This window comes from Argentina anserina, chromosome 7, assembly GCF_933775445.1.
Source record: "Argentina anserina chromosome 7, drPotAnse1.1, whole genome shotgun sequence".
Classification (NCBI taxonomy): Eukaryota; Viridiplantae; Streptophyta; class Magnoliopsida; order Rosales; family Rosaceae; genus Argentina; species Argentina anserina.
The window spans coordinates 17,341,058-17,359,992 of record NC_065878.1 but is presented as its reverse complement, the minus strand read 5'-3'; the positions used below and the strand labels follow the sequence as shown (position 1 = coordinate 17,359,992).

Below are 18,935 nucleotides of genomic sequence, written 5' to 3'. Positions count from 1 at the left end.
TAATATATGAAAGAGTAAAAAAGTAAAAAAGTAAAAAAAAACAAAAATTACAAGAAATAAAAAGGGAGAGAGAAGTGTTGTGAGGTTAGCTTTATTTTAGTGGATAGTGGGAAGTTGAATCCGTGCATTTGCACGGGTAAAATGCTAGTTACTTATAATTTGGTGTTTTGTTTGGTATTTTGTTTAAATATTCACCATTTACACTCCATGTAACAAGGTCCAACTAAACCTTCTTGACAATAACTCAAGAAGAAGAAGAAGTGAAGTGGTGGAAGAGCTTCATAAGTCGCTAGAAATTAAAGAGTCTATTTGGAAGCAAAGGTCTAGAATTCAATGGCTGCAGGAAGGGGATAAAAATACTAAATTCTTCCATGGTTTTGCTAAAAGAAGAGGTCGGAAGAATAAAGTTGGGGGAATTTATTCTGACAGTGGAGAGTTGATAGAGAATGAGGAGGAAGTTCAACAGGTTTTTCAGGCCCATTTCTCTCAGATGTTTAGTTCGGAAGGATGTAATAACATGAAGCTGATTTTAAACACGGTCCCTCAAAAAGTCTCTTATGAGATGAATTCTAAGTTGAACAGACCGTTTATGAAATTAGATATTGATGAGGCCCTGAAGCAGATGGGGTCGGATAAGTCTCAAGGGGAAGATGGGTTTTCAGCAAGGTTTTTTCAGACATATTGGGAGGTGGTTGGGAATGAAGTTAGTAACCGTTGTTTACAGGTTCTAAATGATGGAGCTAGTGTGAAAGATCTAAACCACACCTTGCTGGCACTTATTGCTAAAGTTGATAATCCACATATCGTTTTTGATTTCCGGCCGATCAGTTTATGTAATGTGGTTTACAAGCTAATCTCAAAGACAATGGTTAATCGTATGAAATTGATTCTGCCAGATGTCATTTCATGCTACCAAAGTGCTTTTGTCCCTGGAAGATGTATTCATGACAATGTGATTATGGCTTTTGAGACGGTTCACTCTATCAGAAACAAGCAAACAGGTCTGGACCCTTACTGTGTTCTCAAATTAGATATCAATAAGGCTTATGATAGGGTTGAATGGGTCTTCCTCCGTAATATCATGTTGAGATTGGGATTCAGCGACTTATGGGTTGATTTGGTTATGCAGTGTGTGGAGTCAGTCACTTTTAGCATTTTGTGGAATGGACAATCTTTGGGTATGATCAACCCCACTAGAGGCTTGCGACAGGGTGATCCACTATCACCATACCTATCTTTGCTGAGAGAGATGGTCTTATTCATGGAGCTCGTGTCACAGCGGTGGCAACGCCTATTTCCCATCTCTTGTTTGCGGACGATAGTCTATTGTTCAGAAGAGCTCATATGCAGGAGATAACTTTACTAAAACAATATTTGTTATTATATGAAAGTGCGGCAGGACAAAAGGTTAATTTTCAAAAGTCATCAATGGCTTTCAGGCCTGGTTTAGTTAATGAGCATATGAAGTCCATTGCTGATTTTCTTGGAGTTCCTATGGTTCCTTTTCATGAAAGATATTTGGGTTTGCCTACGGTGGCTGGAAGGAATAAGAAGGAGATGTTTAAGAAAATTCATGAGAGGCCTAACTACCATTTGCAGGGTTAGCAGTCTAGGTTGTTGTCCAAAGCTAGAAAAACGGTTTTAATCAAGGCAGTTGCCCAAGCAATTCCCTTTTATACTATGTATGTTTTTAAACTCTCAAAAGGAGTATGTCGTGCTTATCAATCGAATGTAGCTAAATATTGGTGGGGTTCTGGAGGCAAGAAAAAAGGTATTCATTGGTGCAAATGGGAGTTGCTATGTAAAAATAAGATGGGAGGTGGGTTGGGATTTCGAGATATTGAATGTTTTAATCAGGCTTTGCTTGCAAAAACAATGTGGAGAATTATTTTGCAGCCTGGTTCTTTGGTCAATTCTGTGCTTCAAGCTAAGTACGTTGCAGACGAGAATTGGGGAGCGACTCAGGCTGGTCCTAAACCATCTTTTATTTGGAGAAGCTTGGTATGGGGAAAGAAGCTGTTATGTTTAGGCATTCGTTTGCGGATTGGTGATGGTATAGTTACAAGAATTTGGGAGGATAAATGGCTTCCTTCACCTTGGTCTTTCCGAGTTGTGACTCCCCGTTTCATGGAGTCTAATACTAGAGTTTGTACTCTAATGTTGCGGCTAGGAGTGGGGGATATGCATCTAATAAAAACCAAGATGCAGAGAAGATTTTATCTATACCTATTTGTGAGAAGAGTGGAAATGATGTTGCAATTTGGCATTATACAAGTGATAGACACTATACTGTGAAGTTTGGTTATTGGCTGGGAATGAAGATTAAACAGTTGGGTATGAGCACATGCAGTTGCAGCGAGAATGGTGAAACAAACTCCAAAACTATCTAGAGTATTATTTGGGAACTTTCAGTCCCTATCAAAGTCAAGCTTTTCCTTTGGAGAGCTTGTCATTCATTCTTGCCATGTGTTGAGCGTTTGTTTAAACGCAAAATTTGCTCATCGGATAGGTGTGAAAGGTGTGGAGGGGCCAATGAAACTATTCTGCACAGTCTATGGGAATGTCGATGTTCTGTCAAAGTTTAGAAACATATTTGGTTAGCTAGAGTGGTAAAACAATGGAAGATGCAGTCATTTGAGGACCTTTTATTTAGAGTTGCCGAGGAAGGTACACGTAAGGAGTTAGAGTTTTTCAGTTTGATGTATCGGTGGATTTGGAAACAAAGGAATGAAATGATTCATGGGAAGCATCAATTGGAGCCCCGGGTGCTGGTCCAGCACTGTATTGATTGGCATGAAGAGTTGTGCTAGATTCAAACTCATATTCACCCCTCCATCATGACTGCAACAGTTGATGAAAGGCATGTTGTTTTATCACATGTTAGTAATGTTCGAAATTCCCTCTTGTTTTTTGATGGGGGATGTGGATAAAAATAATGGTAGAGTGGGAGTTGGAGCTGTTGTTTTAAGTTCAGATTTTAATTTGTTGGGTGCTTTATCAATTCCTCTTCCATATCCCCTTCTCCCAAAAGCTTATGAGGCTTTGGCTTTATGGCATAGTGTGGAGTTTTGCAAATCTTTGGGGTTGAGGAGAATTGCTATTAGGGGTGATGTTTTAAATGTTTTGGATGGGCTAAACTGTAATGGTTGGGATTTCAGCGACATTGGTGGTGTTCTGGACGAAGTTCGTGAGACTCTGTCAAGTTTTGAGCTCGTTTCTTTGAAGCATGTTAAAAAACACTATAATGTTATTGTTCATCAGTTAGTCCGACTCTGTCTTTAAAGGAAGGTTGGTTCTGCAATGATTAAGGGCCTAGTTGGATTCTTGATTTAGTCGTTAGTAGTTAATTAATGTACTGGGGTTCTGTGTTGAGAATATTACCCTGCTGTTGAAGTTATTAATTTCTCTTTTTCAATAAAAGAAAAAACTAAACCTTCTTGACAGTTGACACACACTACTCAATGAAGTCCCCATCGTATCGTTGACATTAATACATGGAAAAAATGGCTGCCTGTGTTGGCACACCCTCCCCAATCCCGATTGCATAACCAAGCAAAATCCGAAATCTACTCCAAATCATGATCCATGAAGAGAAGATACGTATCTCGAGGTCACATTCCGTACAACTTGGTTGGAAAAAGCAGGCAGATTTCTCTCATTGTTCCTGGTACATCATTTACATATCTTCTTTGTAGTGTTAAAAGTCAATACACTAACTCTCTGTATCTCTAAACTCAAAGGCTGATATCAAACACTTTCAGCCAAGTTTGTGTAGTGCTATTCCTGATCTCTGATGTCACTTCTTCTGAAATGTCACCATGCAGAGGAAAGCTATTACACGGCTGATGAACCCTGTGAAGATGAGGACTATTATACAAAGACTCCAGTCATTCAGATTGTAGCCCTTTTTCAAAAGTGCCCCGCACCGAGTTATTAGCCATACTCCAGAATACCTGTAGCAAAAGGTAAAAGAGTTCATTGTAGTTGAGATACATCAGAGAAACTCACCAAAATACAAAATTTCTTGAAATGGAAAATATGCAGTACGTACCTTTCAGCATTTACAATCACAAATGCTTCCAAAGCCCACTTAGGGTAGCATATGTTGGTTAAAATCTTTAGAATCTGACCATCTTGAGGCCGTGTTGCTATAAGTGTTAAAACAACTGGAAGGAGAACCGATGACTGCAAGAATAACAGCTTGTTAGTTAAATATCAGATTTATTAGCGAAACTGAATATTGAGCAATAATCTGTTGGCTGGTTCTTTCACTTACTAGCTGGGCTGCACCTTGTTCGAAAGATATTGCTAATGCATAGGCTATGCCAGTTACACAGTACACAAGGCACATCAAAACAACATAATTGTCTGCAAAGCTAGATCTTGGGTTGGTGAAGAAGTAGAACATGGACAGATACACAAAGGGTTTGATGACTGTATTAAAATGGTCGACTGAATCTTTAGCAAGAAAATAAGCCAAACTACTCATCCCAGATGAGCTTTCTCTCCAATATTGTAACCTATCTAGAGAAAATGATCTCAAAGCCGCGATTTTACACAGTAGAGCTGAAAGAAACAACAAGACTCATGATAAGTGATAAAGTGATCTGGGGTTCGCATCCAAAACCAATTGGCAATGGATGAAGTAGCTCAAACCTTTACAAACCCACAGGCTAAGTCCCATTTTTCCAATATGGGATGTATAATCTCAACAGTAAGAAAATAAATACTTGACACATATGCATGATTGGAGATCAACTCGCATTAGGGTTTATTAAAGCAAAAATAAGAATAATATGGCAAATATAGACAATGTAGAGATGCATCTTTCAGGTTGCATAAACATTAATACTAGGCTAATATAATGTCTCTTAATGAAGAAACATGGAGCATGTTGTGTCTAGAAATGAAGAAAGCACCCTATAGCTAATTGTACTTACAAACTGCAATTATGGTATATGTGTAACCAAGTGCACCAAAGTCCTGATCGCTCGTTTTTGCAAGTGATCCTAAGCAGGCTCCAGCGAGTAATAGGATCAAATAATCTACTGCTTGTGTCCGAGCTTCTCTAAGCCTCTGCTTACCAAGTCTGACATGACATGAATTTAAAGATCAAGAATTGGAAACTCAAAGAAGTGTACAAAATCATTTGGATAATATCTAAAACTTTATATATATATATATTCTTTCAGGGAAGAAGTCATAGTCACCCAATGAAAAGATATTTAGAAGCATGCCAGATCATCTGGCACGTTTATCATGTTTCCAAGTTATTGGAAAATGACTTGGGAAGTATGCTAGTGTATACTTATGCAACCCATTGGATAGACCAATTTGGTTTTCAACTTTTCAAACTTAACAACATGAAAGGATAAAAAAAGTAAAGCTTTGCTTCAGTAGTTCAGGAAGGCTTAAACACAACTCAAGGAATCAGGCTGCAGTGAGAAAATTCCTTTCATATAGGTTGACTAGGTAAAAGATACTTCTGACAGGCATTTTAGACATATGTGATACCATAAATGAATTCCATTTTAAAAGGCAATTGTTTGATAAATATGTAATATTCAAATCCACCTCAAAACTATTAATTATATTTACCTTCCTAGGAAGTATCTGTATTGCAGAAATACACCTGGAGTTCTTCGATTAGACATATCCTTAGACTTCAAGAAATTGAGACGTATCTTATCACGGTGCAGGTCCACGTTAGTTTTCACATCTTGCCATAACTCTCCAGCAAAAGATTGTTCCTCTATTTGAGAACCATCAGGATTTGTTTCATGAACCGAGTTTTCATCCATTGAGGACAATGTAAGTTGAGCAGCACTTGGCCTCATATCAGGGGGTACTGAGTACCCATTATAAAGCATCCATCTGAGGGGAAGATCTCTATAACTCACTCCCGAACTTCTTTCTGTTGTTACCATACCCTCCAAAATGTCAATGTAGTGGTCTGGAGGATTGATGCGCTCTGGCACATTGATTCCAAGGTTTGAAAAGTATTCTTCTACTTGTTTTGCTGATCCATGATACACAGTTAGACCACCTTTTGCCAGGAGTACTAACTCATCAAACATCTTGAACAAGGCATAACTGAAGCAGACAAGTTACACATTAGTGATTAACTGATGCGCTATGGCACATTGAAAAAGAAAACAAGGCAAAGTTACAGGTCATGCAGCTTAATCAATTATCCCCATTTTTCTGCATTGCATATAATCTAGGCGAAAGTAGATCAGCCTCTTAAACTCCACCAGTATAACAACATCCTTAAAAATGATTTTTTTAAAAGTGAAAAAAAGGTATATATGTGTAATAGACCAAAAGCTCCATTCCACGACAATGAGATGTCTATTGTTCTGGTACCATTATTCAAGAAAAACATTTTGAATCAGAATTCAAGGGATACATCACACAATGAAAGATAAGCTATAAATAGTGGATTTTCAAGTACAAAAAATCTTGTTTCAGAAGGTTACCTAGGTTGGTGAACCACCATGCAGATGTTTACCCCTTCAAGAGCTTCTCGTCTAAGTGCTCTAAGAAGTAGCTGAGAAGAGGCACTGTCCAAACCAGATGTGGGTTCATCCAAAATCAAAAGTGAAGGTTCCATAACCATTTCCAAACCAACATTTACACGTTTTCTCTGGCCTCCAGATATTCCTCGCTTCTCTACTGTACCAACCAAGGAATCACGTACTGTCTGGAGCCCTAGGGACTCGATAGCTCTTTCAACCACTAGAACTTTATCTGGTTTTAATAAGTCTGCTGATAACCTTTCAAAAAAAAAAAAGGTAGCAACAATCAGTACAGTAGGATTGTACAACATTCATTGGTGTCCCAGTGTCCCACAAGATATCTACCCTCTTTCCATGCAAGCTTCTTTGGAAATTTTCTATAGAGCCATTTTTGGAATTACTCTAGAGAAAAGGGTACTGATGCAACCAAGCGATAAAATCGCAGGTTTTTTAAACGTTAAAAGCGTATTTTCCAAAGCAATCAAGACAGCTATGGTTTCTTTTATGGTCTATTAGCTTTGTTATTATTGGAATTTTAGTTGAATTTCGAAATTATTATTTTGAGTAATCTTAAATTCTGAAGATGAACATCTGTTGCGTGTTACAAGCTAATAAATTACTTTTTATTTATGTATATTTATCATGTTCATAACATTTATGTGGGGGTTATAGTGGTTACAAATTATTTATTTCTTTGTAACTTCTTTTTTTATCTTTATGAGTTACAAACTTCCACTCCTATATAATCTTGACATCTCTTGCTCATTTCATTATATACACAGATACATATACACATATACATACATATTCTCTATTCTATTCCATATGGTTAAACTCTCTTAGTTGTTTTCTATCATGCCAAAAGAAATACCAAGTAGTTCTAGGATCCGAGTCTGCGAGTGTACGCTTACAAGGATCAACAGTTGTTGTACCCTGGAGAGTAGACGCCACAAACCTGCTACACCGAGACATTGTCTCCGAGGGACGAAATCTACTCTTAAGGGCAGTGTTTACACGCCTCAACCTTAAACCTTTCGTTATTTAAGTGTTATTTGCAAGCCTCGCTAATCAAAGATAAGTAGTCATTTTATGCTATTTACCAATGATTTTGACTTAAATATTACTAATATTATTTGTTAATAATATCTTGCATTTGTATGACTCTGTAGGAGACGGAATCATGATGACTAGAGGATCATCCATCAACCAAATTTCCCATAGTTATGTAGATTACAAGCTAGTGTTCCAGGTCATAATTATATAAATCAGCATATTCCCACCATTAACCAACATTCCAAACTATAGTAACTGTGAGTTTCGGGTTGATGTGAACTCACTGCTTCAAAGAAAACCTTTTGGTATCAGGTTGATGAGAAACTATAACAATAAATTTCAACTAAAGAAAGGATATGAATATGGAATATATCAGCTATTATTAGCAAATAACTGAATCTGGCATACCTGCACTTTGCACTGAACCATAGATTCTCTTCCACTGTCAAGTTTCCATGCACGATATCATCTTGCGGCACAAAACCTATGATTTTCTTATACGAATGGATTGAAACATTCCTCCCATTCACAAGAATTAAACCAGTCATTTTGCATCCAATCGCTTTTCCAGCAAGGGCAGAAAGAAATGTTGTTTTTCCAGCTCCTGATGGACCCATAACTGCAGTAATGCGACCAGGTTTTATTTTTCCAGTTACACACCTCAGTAGATGCTTGTTTTTCGATTTCAAAGTAAGTGTTAGGTCCTTGAAAGAAATCTCAATTAGAGGCCTCTTTCGTACTTCATTGTTAGTAGCCATTTTAACCACCCCAGAGAAAGTAAGGTCCTTGTAGTCTTGCTGCTGGGCCTTCTCTTTCTCAATCTGAGCATAAGCATAATTGAAGATTTGTGTATGAGTATGTATTTGCTTTCCTTTTGGCACATTTCCTACATTTGTGTCCTCACCTCCAATACTGAAACCTTTATAATTCTCCGGGTCATCTTCAATTTTACGCATAATCTGCATGAGCTCACTAGATTCCTTTTTATTTCCCTTTGGTGGCAGAGATGTAGATGGTGAGACATTTGATCTACTTGGATGTGGAAGTGTAGGCAGATCATCATCTGTGTCTGTTTTTGGCTCATTCAAAATCTTATGCGTCTCAGGATCTTGAGAATCCTTTTTCCGAGAAAATGTGCGTGATAAATGAGCTTGTAATTCACTTGCATGCTTCTTAGCAGCATCTTTTGCACCTTTCCATCTTTGGCGTGCTTTTGCCATTTCCCTTGCACTTTTGGCTGCTTTCTCCCGAGATTTAGCCAATCTCCTACCCCTAGTGATGAGTACTTGGTCAGAACAATTGTAAATAATGAGCAGCAGGGTGATCAAAGCTGCCTGCAAGAGGAATTGAAGAGCATAAATTTCATGTCTTGTTTTAGGTGCTAATTTTCACTTGTGCCAACCGGCAAGCTATAAGTATGATTCCCTAAAGCATTCCACAAAATGATGCAGGTAAGATGCATAACCTCATATTTTTAAAAGAGTTCTGAAGATTTATTTCTTCTTTTTCAGAAAGATTATCAGATGGGCAATGTGATTTCTATATGAATAAAACTCATGTTGGTCTATGGAGCCTGCTGAGTTTTTTGTTTCTGAAGTAAAGTGCAAACTTACAATAAGCATTATCCCGTATGCATGAATGTTTTGATTTGCAGTGTTTGCCTCACAGGACGTCAACTTGAAACAGCCTGTGACATAATAATTTGCAAACATGTCTGAATGAAAGGTCTATTACGCAGAATGATATCTGTAGTAAGTCAAAATTCCAGGTGGGAAAAAATGTCATGATCATTAAACACACTGCAGTTAGGAACTGGTGAATCTTTTTACAAGATACTAATTAACACGAAACTTACGTTTCTCATCTGTAGAACCCATCCGGCAGTAATGTCTGCAATTGCATGAAAAGTAAAAGGACTTAATAACTCAGAATACAGATATTGATTTATCAAGTCAAACTTGATTTATGATGAAAATATCAAAGTGCAAAGCATTGCACAGAATAAATGATGCACTGGACACGTTTGATAAATGATGCAGGGGTGAAACTTAATACCCACTACTACAAGGAATTTTTTTCACGGTGGTTGGACAGTATGATCCAGCTGAACAGAATAATTCACCACTACTAACAACATCAGCCCATATATTTGCTCCTCCACAAGTATGGTTTGATCGTCCAGGGGGTAGCTGGTAAATGTATCTGCAGAAGCATATCAATGAATCATTTTCACATCTTCCAGGCTGTTGAACACCATAAACAGTGATTGCTAAAGCTGGAATCTGAACTTACGGTTCACAAATCCCTGTTGCTCTGTTCAGGGTTGCCATGGGACAGTGAGAACCCGATGGGCAAGCTTCAATAGCATGATATAAAGGAATGATCAGATACATTACAAAAACAAAAGATATGCAAGGGTTTCAACCATAAAGAACTAAACTGTTAAATATTCGATAACTTACGTATCATGCATGTGAGACCATGGGGACAAAAGAAACCCTCACAACAAGGTTGGCAACTCTTAGTTCTGGGAGGCATGTCCTTTGCATTTCCGATGTCAACCTGCTGATCTTGGCCAACACTACAAGCCCATCCTGGCTCACACCCAGAAACCCAAGAAGTTAAATTACAGTTCTGGTTGGGTTTCAAGTAATTTGCACTCTCAACCTTTACAAAGAAATTGTTGAAATAGAATTTCATCTCTGCTGCTGTACACAAGCGCCGCGTAATATCTCCTGTTAAACAACAAAAATCACCAGGAAAGAGACATCAAAAACGGCTCAATTTCACATCTTTCAAAGGTATGGAAGATGTGAACATCTATATTTGATTGCCAATATAAACACAATCCTTATAACTCTAGAACTTTTCCTTTCTCTAATCTCTACATCACTAAAGAACTAAATAGAGCAACATTCACGATTAACTATTCTCATTGTTATTAACCAACACTTCCATACCTTTAGTCTTTTGAATGCATGAAGTTAAGAAATCCAAATTGTTCGAAAAATTAAACGCCTGATTCCAATCAGCTTCACTGAAACAACAAATTGGCTACCAAAATCAATTCACATTCAAACTCAAACAACCTATCTACCAATAAACAATCTCAAGTTCTCAACAGTCTAGTCCAGTAATTCTAATATAAGCAAAATAACACTAATTTGAATTGACTTCTCACACCAACTGGGCAATTCTATATCATTCAAAGTTCTCTACTTTACTCTCTTGCAGGGCTTATAGTCACAAGTACAGAAGTGCTTACGGGTTTTTTACACAGAAGCTTGAACGATTGCTAATCTCCCTACTGAGAATTGCAGTAACATTTGAGATTCTTCCATACACAATCTGAATGATCAATGGAAGAACTGCAGGGTTGTCAAATTCATCATAGTCATCCACAACTTGGCTCTGAACAAAGTGAACCAAGCTCAAAGCCAAGACACCCAGCAAAACAAAGGAGCTAAAGCTTGAAGCTTTGAGCTTCTTGAAGCTCATTTTGGATAGTTGAGACTAATGGGTTGTGGGAATTTAAGAGGATTCAATGTGAGACTTGTACATTGTAGTGGGAGAATGAGAGAGAAGACAAAGCATGTGGGTTTTGGGGGTTTCAGGGTCAATGGAAGGAGATGCAAAAGACAACGTGGGAGAGGCAACAGAGATGTGAACAAAAACCATGTCCGAATTTCCAATGTCCGGCTCTTGAGACATGTCCTATTGTCTGTCTGAAAAGGAAAAAATAATTCGAAGATGAAAAATCGAGATCTCTTGCCATATTAGTGATACAAGATTTTGTATGGAATAATGTAATATTGACGTTATTGCCAATTTTGTCATGTACTAGCGATCGACAATCATTTGTAATCAAGTTTGTGACTTTGAATGATTCATAATGGGGTTCTCCAAGACTTGGGTTTTACTCATGATAAGCTAGCTTGAGAAATGTTGGATATTGAATCACCCTCATGATATGTATCAGCGATATAATTTGTACTATGTAGTAGACCTTTTTCTCATTGACATATGTACCAAGTTTATATAAGATTTTTTGAAAGAAAAATGACTTCATTATACTTGAATTAAAAAAAATAACTAAACGACGATTACAAAATAAGATGACCATTATCGGCATATACAAAAAAAGGACAATCTCCCATCAAAGTAATTGGTAGTGTGACTAATATTGTCTATTTGACGTATGGAGCTATATTGGAGAAGAGGAATATGTTACAAGGTACCCAACTAACCTGAAAGGTAACTGAGCAATGCTCAGACTGATCGCCCTAAGCTGCTAAGCACTGGATCCCAAATTATGGTTCAAACCTAACCCAATTTGTTGAAGCAAATTGCTGATCGAATATGGTGGAAACCGACCTTCAGCTGCCGTCTTCTCTTCTAGTTGGCACCACCCATCTCCCAGATTAGGGTTGCATCAACTTCCATCCCAATACTGAATCATTTTCTTGTTTAGGGGAACATATTTTACTTTATATATGAAAATAGCAACTATATCACTCTATTATAACTCTACATTAACTCTAAACTATCTAGCTATCCAAAATACTCCAAGCACTAAAAGAGGCGAATATGCTAGTCGTTTTAAAATATCTCTAAATGTAAATAACCTTGAGAAATAGTCTAATAAGAAAAGCGGGGCTTTCCTAGAGCTAAAATATTGATCGATCACATAGCTGGAGTAATATTATACACATTGCTTAATTTTATTTGGATCAAAAATATTTGATGCACACGAAGTTGTAGATTATATAGTAGTTGATATTTTTCGTCAACTATAGAAGAATAGTATTATATTGCTGTTGTGAGAAATGATTGAGAATATTAATCTAGAATCTGATTTTGGTGGAACATAACTTAGGCTTAGAATAATCCCTCTATGCAATATCATACTTGGGATATACATATGAATGTGACAGCCCCACCTCACGGTTCTTAAGTACGACAATTCTCTCACATTGATTTAGACCTTATATGAGTTATGATAGTGGGTCGCACATATGAAATTGTTATGTATGGCCTCAAGATCTCAAGTACGGCAACTCTTCCACAGTACAATTGTGTGCGTCACCCTGAAGAAATTTTTTAATCCAATAGGTTGTACTACACTAACATTGATTAAATGTAATTGAAAGACGAATAACTTATTGATGGAATTTTGAATGCCTTAATCAAGTTTCACCATGTTTTTTGATACGAAGTTTCACCATGTTTGATATATGTTTGTTTAGGGACAAAAGCATCATCTTACTTTTATGTTTTAACTTTTAACCGTTGCTCACATATACAAACGACATATTAGTAACGGCGAGCAACCGAGAATAGCACGACTTGAGAATCTACCGCCGTGAGTCGTATCGAATTGTAGCATGAAGAAACGCCCTTAATACTAGCTTCTAGATGCTAAAGGGAACAAAGAAGCATATGCCATCTTATTATATGTTATGATAGAACATGTATATTCTCTCAAGCAACTTCTACCTTCTCTTGTGAAAGTACATTATTTCTGAAGTTATGGGATTTTGTAGGGTACACCACAGAGAATCAGTGGTCTCCAACTTGCAACCACATTTTGAAAAACTTGTAAACCCAATTAATAAAACCAACACCTTGATTGCCACTTCGCAGATGATGACTCGTTCTGGTTTGCCTTTGGCTTCATGGCTCCTTCTCCTCTCCCTTTTCACCTTTCTCTTTCTTTTAAACAAAGCGAGCTACTACCTATCCATCCAACCTTCCCTCACTCGTTTATTCGCTTTCATCAATCTCCCTTTATTAATAATTTGGTCTCTTTTGCTCCCTGTGTTATCTCTATTTTTAAAACTTGTGTCTCTCTTGTAGTTTTCCTTCTTTTTTCCAATGGGGTTCTTAGTTGGTGAGCTAGACCCCAGCTGCCTGTATTGACCTGCCTCAGATCATGGAAAGCCCGTTGTTTTCTGGAATACTCTTGGACATCTTTACATGTTTTCAGGTCTCTTTTCAGAATTTACACCAGAATTGACATCATCCCAAGGTTTGGCAAACCAGTCCTCCACCATTGGAGAAGAAATTTTGTAAGAGGTGAGTTCTTCTAATTTGTTTACTTCAATTTCTGTTATGGATGGATATATGTGTTCTGCTGCCTTCCTCTATTATGTGGTCTGTGAATCAAAGTTCTAGACTTTCTGTTGGTATGTTAATGAGCTAAACTGTTGGTGAGAAACTGAGAATTCAATTGAATGGTAATGGGATCCTGGGTTTTAGAAAATTTTGATACTTTCCCAGATTATTTGACCCATTTTAACCCTTGAATTGTAGGATATTTTCTCTTTGTTTTCTGGTGTCTTACTGTAAAAAAGGAAATTATTGGCAAGAAAATTCAGGTTACTTGATCATCAAGGTCAAAGGTGTTTTTGACTTTTTGTTTCTTGCATGTCAGATGAAACTCTAGGCTGACTTAGGTATAAGGTACTCAGTTGGATATTTCGGAATGTTCGATTAGTAGTGGATAGTCAATTTCAAGTTTTCTTGATTGTCTTCGGCAGGTATAAATTATTAAAATTTCAGTGTGAAAGATCATTTTCTGTGTTTATGATGAACTAGTTGGGACATTTAGATTGCTAATAGAACATATGAAGAGGGCAAGAGGCAATTTGGGTTACAGAGATTTGCCTTTCATTATCATACAAAAGGGTAGTGTACTAATACTTTAATACATGTTTATCTTTTGCAGACTTGAGAGCAAAGCAATCAGCTTTTCTGCAGAAAATGAAGTGTTTTTCTTTCAACAGCAGAGAGAAGAATGATGAAACAAAGACTACCAAGTCTCCTTCTGGTCATTCCACTTCCTCTTTCTTTTCACTTGATCGCGATCCTAGAAAATCAGAGTTCACTTCCCAGGATGTCTCGGAATTCAGCACAACATCCTCTGTGAGGTCATTTGCAGTAATGTCTCAACGACACAGCAACCTAAGAGAATTCACATGCGCGGAGCTGAAAGAAGCAACTAAGAATTTTAGTCTCTCCCTCATGCTTGGAGAAGGCGGGTTCGGCGGTGTTTATAGGGGTGTCATCAAAAGTGCACAAGATCCACATAAGAAAATAGACATCGCTGTTAAACAACTGAGTAAAAGGGGATTGCAGGCAAGTGTTCATCTTCTATGTTGAAAGTTGAAACTAACGCCATTGGAATAGCCGTTCTAAATTGTGGTAAAACTATAGGTGGTATAATTATAAAACAAGACCAATTAATATATCAAAGGTGTCCAAAAGTTATATCAAGAAGAGGAAATTTTGATATCATCCTAGCATGCGATACTGAAGTCTTTGAAGATAGTCAAGATACTTGTACTGTTTGTCTTTTGGTGTTTGATTTATCTACCGTCTTTTCTGTACAGGGCCACAAAGAGTGGATGACTGAAGTTAATGTTTTAGGGATTGTTGAGCATCCAAATCTTGTCAAATTAATAGGATACTGCGCTGAGGATGATGAAAGAGGGATCCAGAGGCTCCTGGTATATGAATACATGCCCAACAGGAGTGTACAAGATCACTTAGCAAGCCGATTTAAGATTGCACTCCCTTGGGTCACAAGGGTTAAAATAGCACAGGATGCTGCTCGCGGATTGGCATACCTGCATGAAGAAATGGAATTTCAGGTACTTTAAATAGTTGATAAACTAATATCAGTTGTAGTTTCATCTAGCAAATATTAATTACTAGAAAAATGAGAAAGTGCCTAACCATATCGATGGTAAGGCCGGCATTTGACAGCACTGATTCTTTGCCTAAAACCAATGCCAGAGAAACTAGTTACTTTAAGGAGCTCACTTGTTATTTTCTATGTGAATAAAAGTTCTCTAGTGGAAGAGGGCTGCACGAATGATATAGTTTGTCATCCATCGATAACCTTCTTCATGACCCTTATATACGTCTCTTAAAATCCTTGTGGTGATCATGTCTCTACAATTGGTAGCTTTACTGGATAATTTTCCCTTTGGATATTTCATATTAGTGTTCAATATACTTGCAATAATTTACTTTCTTACCAAAATTCACTTTTTCTGGCACAGATAATCTTCAGGGATTTCAAGTCTTCGAACATACTTTTGGATGAACTTTGGAATGCAAAGTTATCAGACTTTGGATTAGCCAGGCTGGGGCCTTCAGATGGAGTGAGTCATGTCTCTACTGCGGTATGTTCAGTTGTTTACTTGTACACAAGATCATACTTACATACAACACCTTAAAATCTAATCTCATATAGATATATGTTGACATGACATATCGGCATTACCCAGGTTGTTGGAACAGTTGGATATGCAGCTCCTGAATATATTCAAACAGGTCATCTCACATCGAAAAGTGATGTGTGGAGCTATGGCATTTTCCTTTATGAACTCATCACAGGAAGGCGGCCTATGGACCGAAACCGCCCCAAGAATGAACAAAAGCTCTTGGAATGGGTGAGAGCACATCTGTCTGCAGATTTAAAGAAGTTTCAGCTTATTATGGATCCAAGGCTCGAAGGGAAGTATTCCCTCAAAGCTGCACAAAAGCTAGCAGCTGTGGCCAACCGGTGCTTGGTGAGGCAGCCGAGATTACGTCCTAAAATGAGTGAAGTATCGGAGATGGTGAAAAGAATTGTGGAGACCACAACAGATATGGGAAGTCCTCAACAACTCCCTTCAGAAAGTGTGGAGTACTCCAATGATGAATTTTTGACAGAATCCAAAAGGGAGATTTTGAGAAGGAAATTTGTGGATCCGCTTATTGGAGAAAATGGTTGCTTGAATTTTCATATATGGAGACCCAAGATTGTGAAGACATGTTAACAGAAGCACAAAGGGATCACTGGTATCACTGTTTTGGTTTCATCAAGGATTCAAGGGAGAAGCTAGCTCAGATAGCATGCAATGGTTCCCTTTTTATACATTGTAAATGGAAGTGTGCAAGTTGTACGTATACATGTTGGCCTCTTGAAGAGGCTCCAATGGGAGTTTTAGATTAATGGTAATATATTGGATCAAACTTATACGTTGCTTTCTTTTTCTTCTTTTTGGATAACTCATAGGTTGCTCTATCATATCGCAAATATTGTAGGACCAACCAAATAGAGTATCCCATGAAGTATCAACTTGTTACGGTGTTTAGTCTTAACATGTTCATCCATATATAACATGTTAACCTCAACTAGGATTTATTGGACAAATGTTTCAAGAAAGTTATACTCCTCCCGAGCTCCCTTGCAAAAATGCCACAGGAATTTACTGATGTAAAAACTATCGTGGGAAGTACACTAGCCCTCACAAAAAAAATAAAAATTAGGAAAGCAGAAGCATTTCCTAATTAATGGAGGATCAGGCAACCTTAGTTAAGAATTTAATCCTAATTATTTCCTGATTCATAAAGGAGTACTCCATGAGGACTAAAAACAAAAAGAATTTCCTCAGAAGGGAATCTGCTATATATAAAGAGTACGTTTTGCCGCTGCTGCATCCTTCACATAACCAAATCAAACTTCAGAGAAAGAACCTCAAGTGCAGCTAGCCATGGATTCCTACACGCATTTGACCACTACATGCGGCCTCAGAGTCTTTAAACTCTCGGAGCTTGAGAAGGCAACCAAGAACTTCAGCTCATCTCGCCTCATTGGAGGGGGAGACTTTGGATCTGAGATTTTTAAGGGAGTCATCAAGGAGGCCAACAACACAAAACTCAATGTACTTGTCTATCGGATCACCCGAAGACCTACTCTTGAGGCAAAAGTACGTACGTACACAATAGTACTGGCTAACTCATCATCTCCTTTTACAAGTATAGATCGAGGGACATGCACATTGTTTCAATACTCGATCGTATATTCTAACTACTTCAGATAATGTATTTGACAGAGCGACGAAAAGTGGGCGAGGGAGCTCATAAAGCAAGTATCGGCTATTGATGATCATCCAAACCTTGTTAGAGTGGTGGGATACTGTGTCACTCGATACAAGAAGAAGGTACATGTAGAGCCTGTGCGATTTATAGTGGAAGAAGATGCATGCAATGGAAATTTACATGACTATCTACACAGGGGGCGGCATCAACCTCTTTCATGGGCAAAGAGACTTAGCATACTCCGAGATGTTGCTCGAGGCTTGGCTTATTTGCATCATGACTTAGATAACAAGGTACATAACTGCATACAATATTCACAATTAATATGCTTAATTCCTTTAATTTCCTTTCTTCACGCATGGATGTTGCAGATATTATCATTTAAGTCCTCCAACATACTCCTGGATGAGAACTTAAATGCCAAATTGTCAGAGCACGCGACGGCAACACTAGGTCCTTTCGATGACAACCTGATGGTATGCAGATCTGGTTCATCGATCTTAAACGTTTAATTTGTTAATTAACTCTTCAGAGATCATACGTCTTTGAGTCCTTCAGCGATGAAGAAAATTTTGATCACATAAACATCACATTGCTTGATGCAGGACGTTCCAATCATATCTATGAAGTATGAAGCTCCTGAACTCATCATGCTAGGACAATTGACGTCCAAGAGCAACGTGTGGAGCTATGGCGTTTTTATTTTGGAGCTCATAACTGGTAAGCAGCCATATGATGGACACAGAAAGTTTAAGAAACTATGGAGCTCCAGCAGAAGCAACTTGGAGATGATGATAGACCCCAAGCTTAAAAGACAGTATTCGGTCGAATCTGCCATGGCGCTAGCAGCACTTGCAGCTGATCATTGCTTGCAAGATGATCCAAAACAGCGACCTAAAATGAGTGAGGTCCTCGCAATGGTGTCTACAATGGCAGAGACATCAGAATTTTGATCTTCTAAAACGATGGTGACCCGCTAGCTTGTTTTTTTTAAAAAAAATGTTTAGCACGTAGGGAAAGTTGAATGTGATCAATGCATAAATTCTTACTGGGAATGGAGTCATGTTAGTAGAAGTAGCATACAATTACAAGCGACGTCGCTTTTGTTCTATAATAATTAGGAAATATTAAGCGTTGTATATCCATGTCTTAAAGTAGTAAACGTTCTAGTGACAGAACTAGATTTTCAACCCGGCGGAGAAAGGATTAACCCTAAACCAGCCCTTAAAGGAATCAGTTCCATGCCACATTGTTAATTCTTTCTTCTTTCGACAACAATAATCTCATTAAAACGGTACAAAAATAATAGGACAACATGAAACATCCGAAAATCATTGATGGTTTTTTATTTTTATCTCGATGCATAACATGTTCTAGTTTGATAAGTTATACCAACAACCAATGAGGACTCAAATTATATCAAGAACATCTCTATCCATGTTGTAAAAAAACCACCAAAAACAAAAACAAAGATACGCGACTTTCTTTATA

At 37.8% G+C, this 18,935-nt stretch overlaps 3 protein-coding genes across 3 annotated transcripts; 2 read left to right on the top strand and 1 right to left on the bottom strand.

Moving 5' to 3' along the window:
• Window positions 1-3,464: 3,464 nt before the first annotated feature.
• On the bottom strand, window positions 3,465-11,318 carry LOC126804079 (ABC transporter G family member 24-like). The gene is made up of 14 exons (XM_050531844.1): window positions 10,837-11,318; window positions 10,532-10,608; window positions 10,034-10,306; window positions 9,864-9,927; window positions 9,627-9,773; window positions 9,427-9,461; window positions 9,185-9,258; window positions 7,980-8,905; window positions 6,480-6,776; window positions 5,599-6,093; window positions 4,941-5,089; window positions 4,277-4,566; window positions 4,052-4,185; window positions 3,465-3,953 (listed from the first exon to the last, which is right to left on the bottom strand). The coding sequence occupies exons 1-14, from the start codon at window positions 11,067-11,069 to the stop codon at window positions 3,797-3,799; spliced, it is 3,351 nt and encodes a 1,116-aa protein (XP_050387801.1). The 5' UTR covers window positions 11,070-11,318; the 3' UTR covers window positions 3,465-3,796.
• A 2,033-nt stretch (window positions 11,319-13,351) lies between these two features.
• Window positions 13,352-16,707, top strand: LOC126801621 (serine/threonine-protein kinase PCRK1-like). The gene is made up of 5 exons (XM_050529038.1): window positions 13,352-13,646; window positions 14,299-14,708; window positions 14,963-15,223; window positions 15,638-15,760; window positions 15,866-16,707. Exons 2-5 carry the CDS (start codon window positions 14,334-14,336, stop codon window positions 16,397-16,399), a joined length of 1,293 nt encoding a protein of 430 aa, XP_050384995.1. The 5' UTR covers window positions 13,352-13,646; window positions 14,299-14,333; the 3' UTR covers window positions 16,400-16,707.
• Window positions 16,708-17,116: 409 nt separating this feature from the next.
• On the top strand, window positions 17,117-18,397 carry LOC126803691 (serine/threonine-protein kinase PCRK1-like). The gene is made up of 4 exons (XM_050531448.1): window positions 17,117-17,332; window positions 17,459-17,737; window positions 17,816-17,920; window positions 18,050-18,397. The coding sequence occupies exons 1-4, from the start codon at window positions 17,117-17,119 to the stop codon at window positions 18,395-18,397; spliced, it is 948 nt and encodes a 315-aa protein (XP_050387405.1).
• Window positions 18,398-18,935: the final 538 nt, after the last annotated feature.

Bases quoted from the DNA above. Each gene is read 5' to 3' on its own strand.
- LOC126804079 (XM_050531844.1), bottom strand. From the start codon at position 11,069: ATGAGCTTCAAGAAGCTCAAAGCTTCAAGCTTTAGCTCCTTTGTTTTG. The intron at 4,567-4,940 runs GTAAGTACAATT...TGTTTCTTTCAG, and splicing joins ATATACCATAATTGCAGTTT to CTCTACTGTGTAAAATCGCG. The intron at 3,954-4,051 runs GTACGTACTGCA...CTTTTGCTACAG, and splicing joins GTGATTGTAAATGCTGAAAG to GTATTCTGGAGTATGGCTAA.
- LOC126803691 (XM_050531448.1), top strand. From the start codon at position 17,117: ATGGATTCCTACACGCATTTGACCACTACATGCGGCCTCAGAGTCTTT. The intron at 17,738-17,815 runs GTACATAACTGC...TGGATGTTGCAG, and splicing joins ATCATGACTTAGATAACAAG to ATATTATCATTTAAGTCCTC. The intron at 17,921-18,049 runs GTATGCAGATCT...TGCTTGATGCAG, and splicing joins CTTTCGATGACAACCTGATG to GACGTTCCAATCATATCTAT.
- LOC126801621 (XM_050529038.1), top strand. From the start codon at position 14,334: ATGAAGTGTTTTTCTTTCAACAGCAGAGAGAAGAATGATGAAACAAAG. The intron at 14,709-14,962 runs GCAAGTGTTCAT...TTTTCTGTACAG, and splicing joins TGAGTAAAAGGGGATTGCAG to GGCCACAAAGAGTGGATGAC. The intron at 15,761-15,865 runs GTATGTTCAGTT...GGCATTACCCAG, and splicing joins TGAGTCATGTCTCTACTGCG to GTTGTTGGAACAGTTGGATA.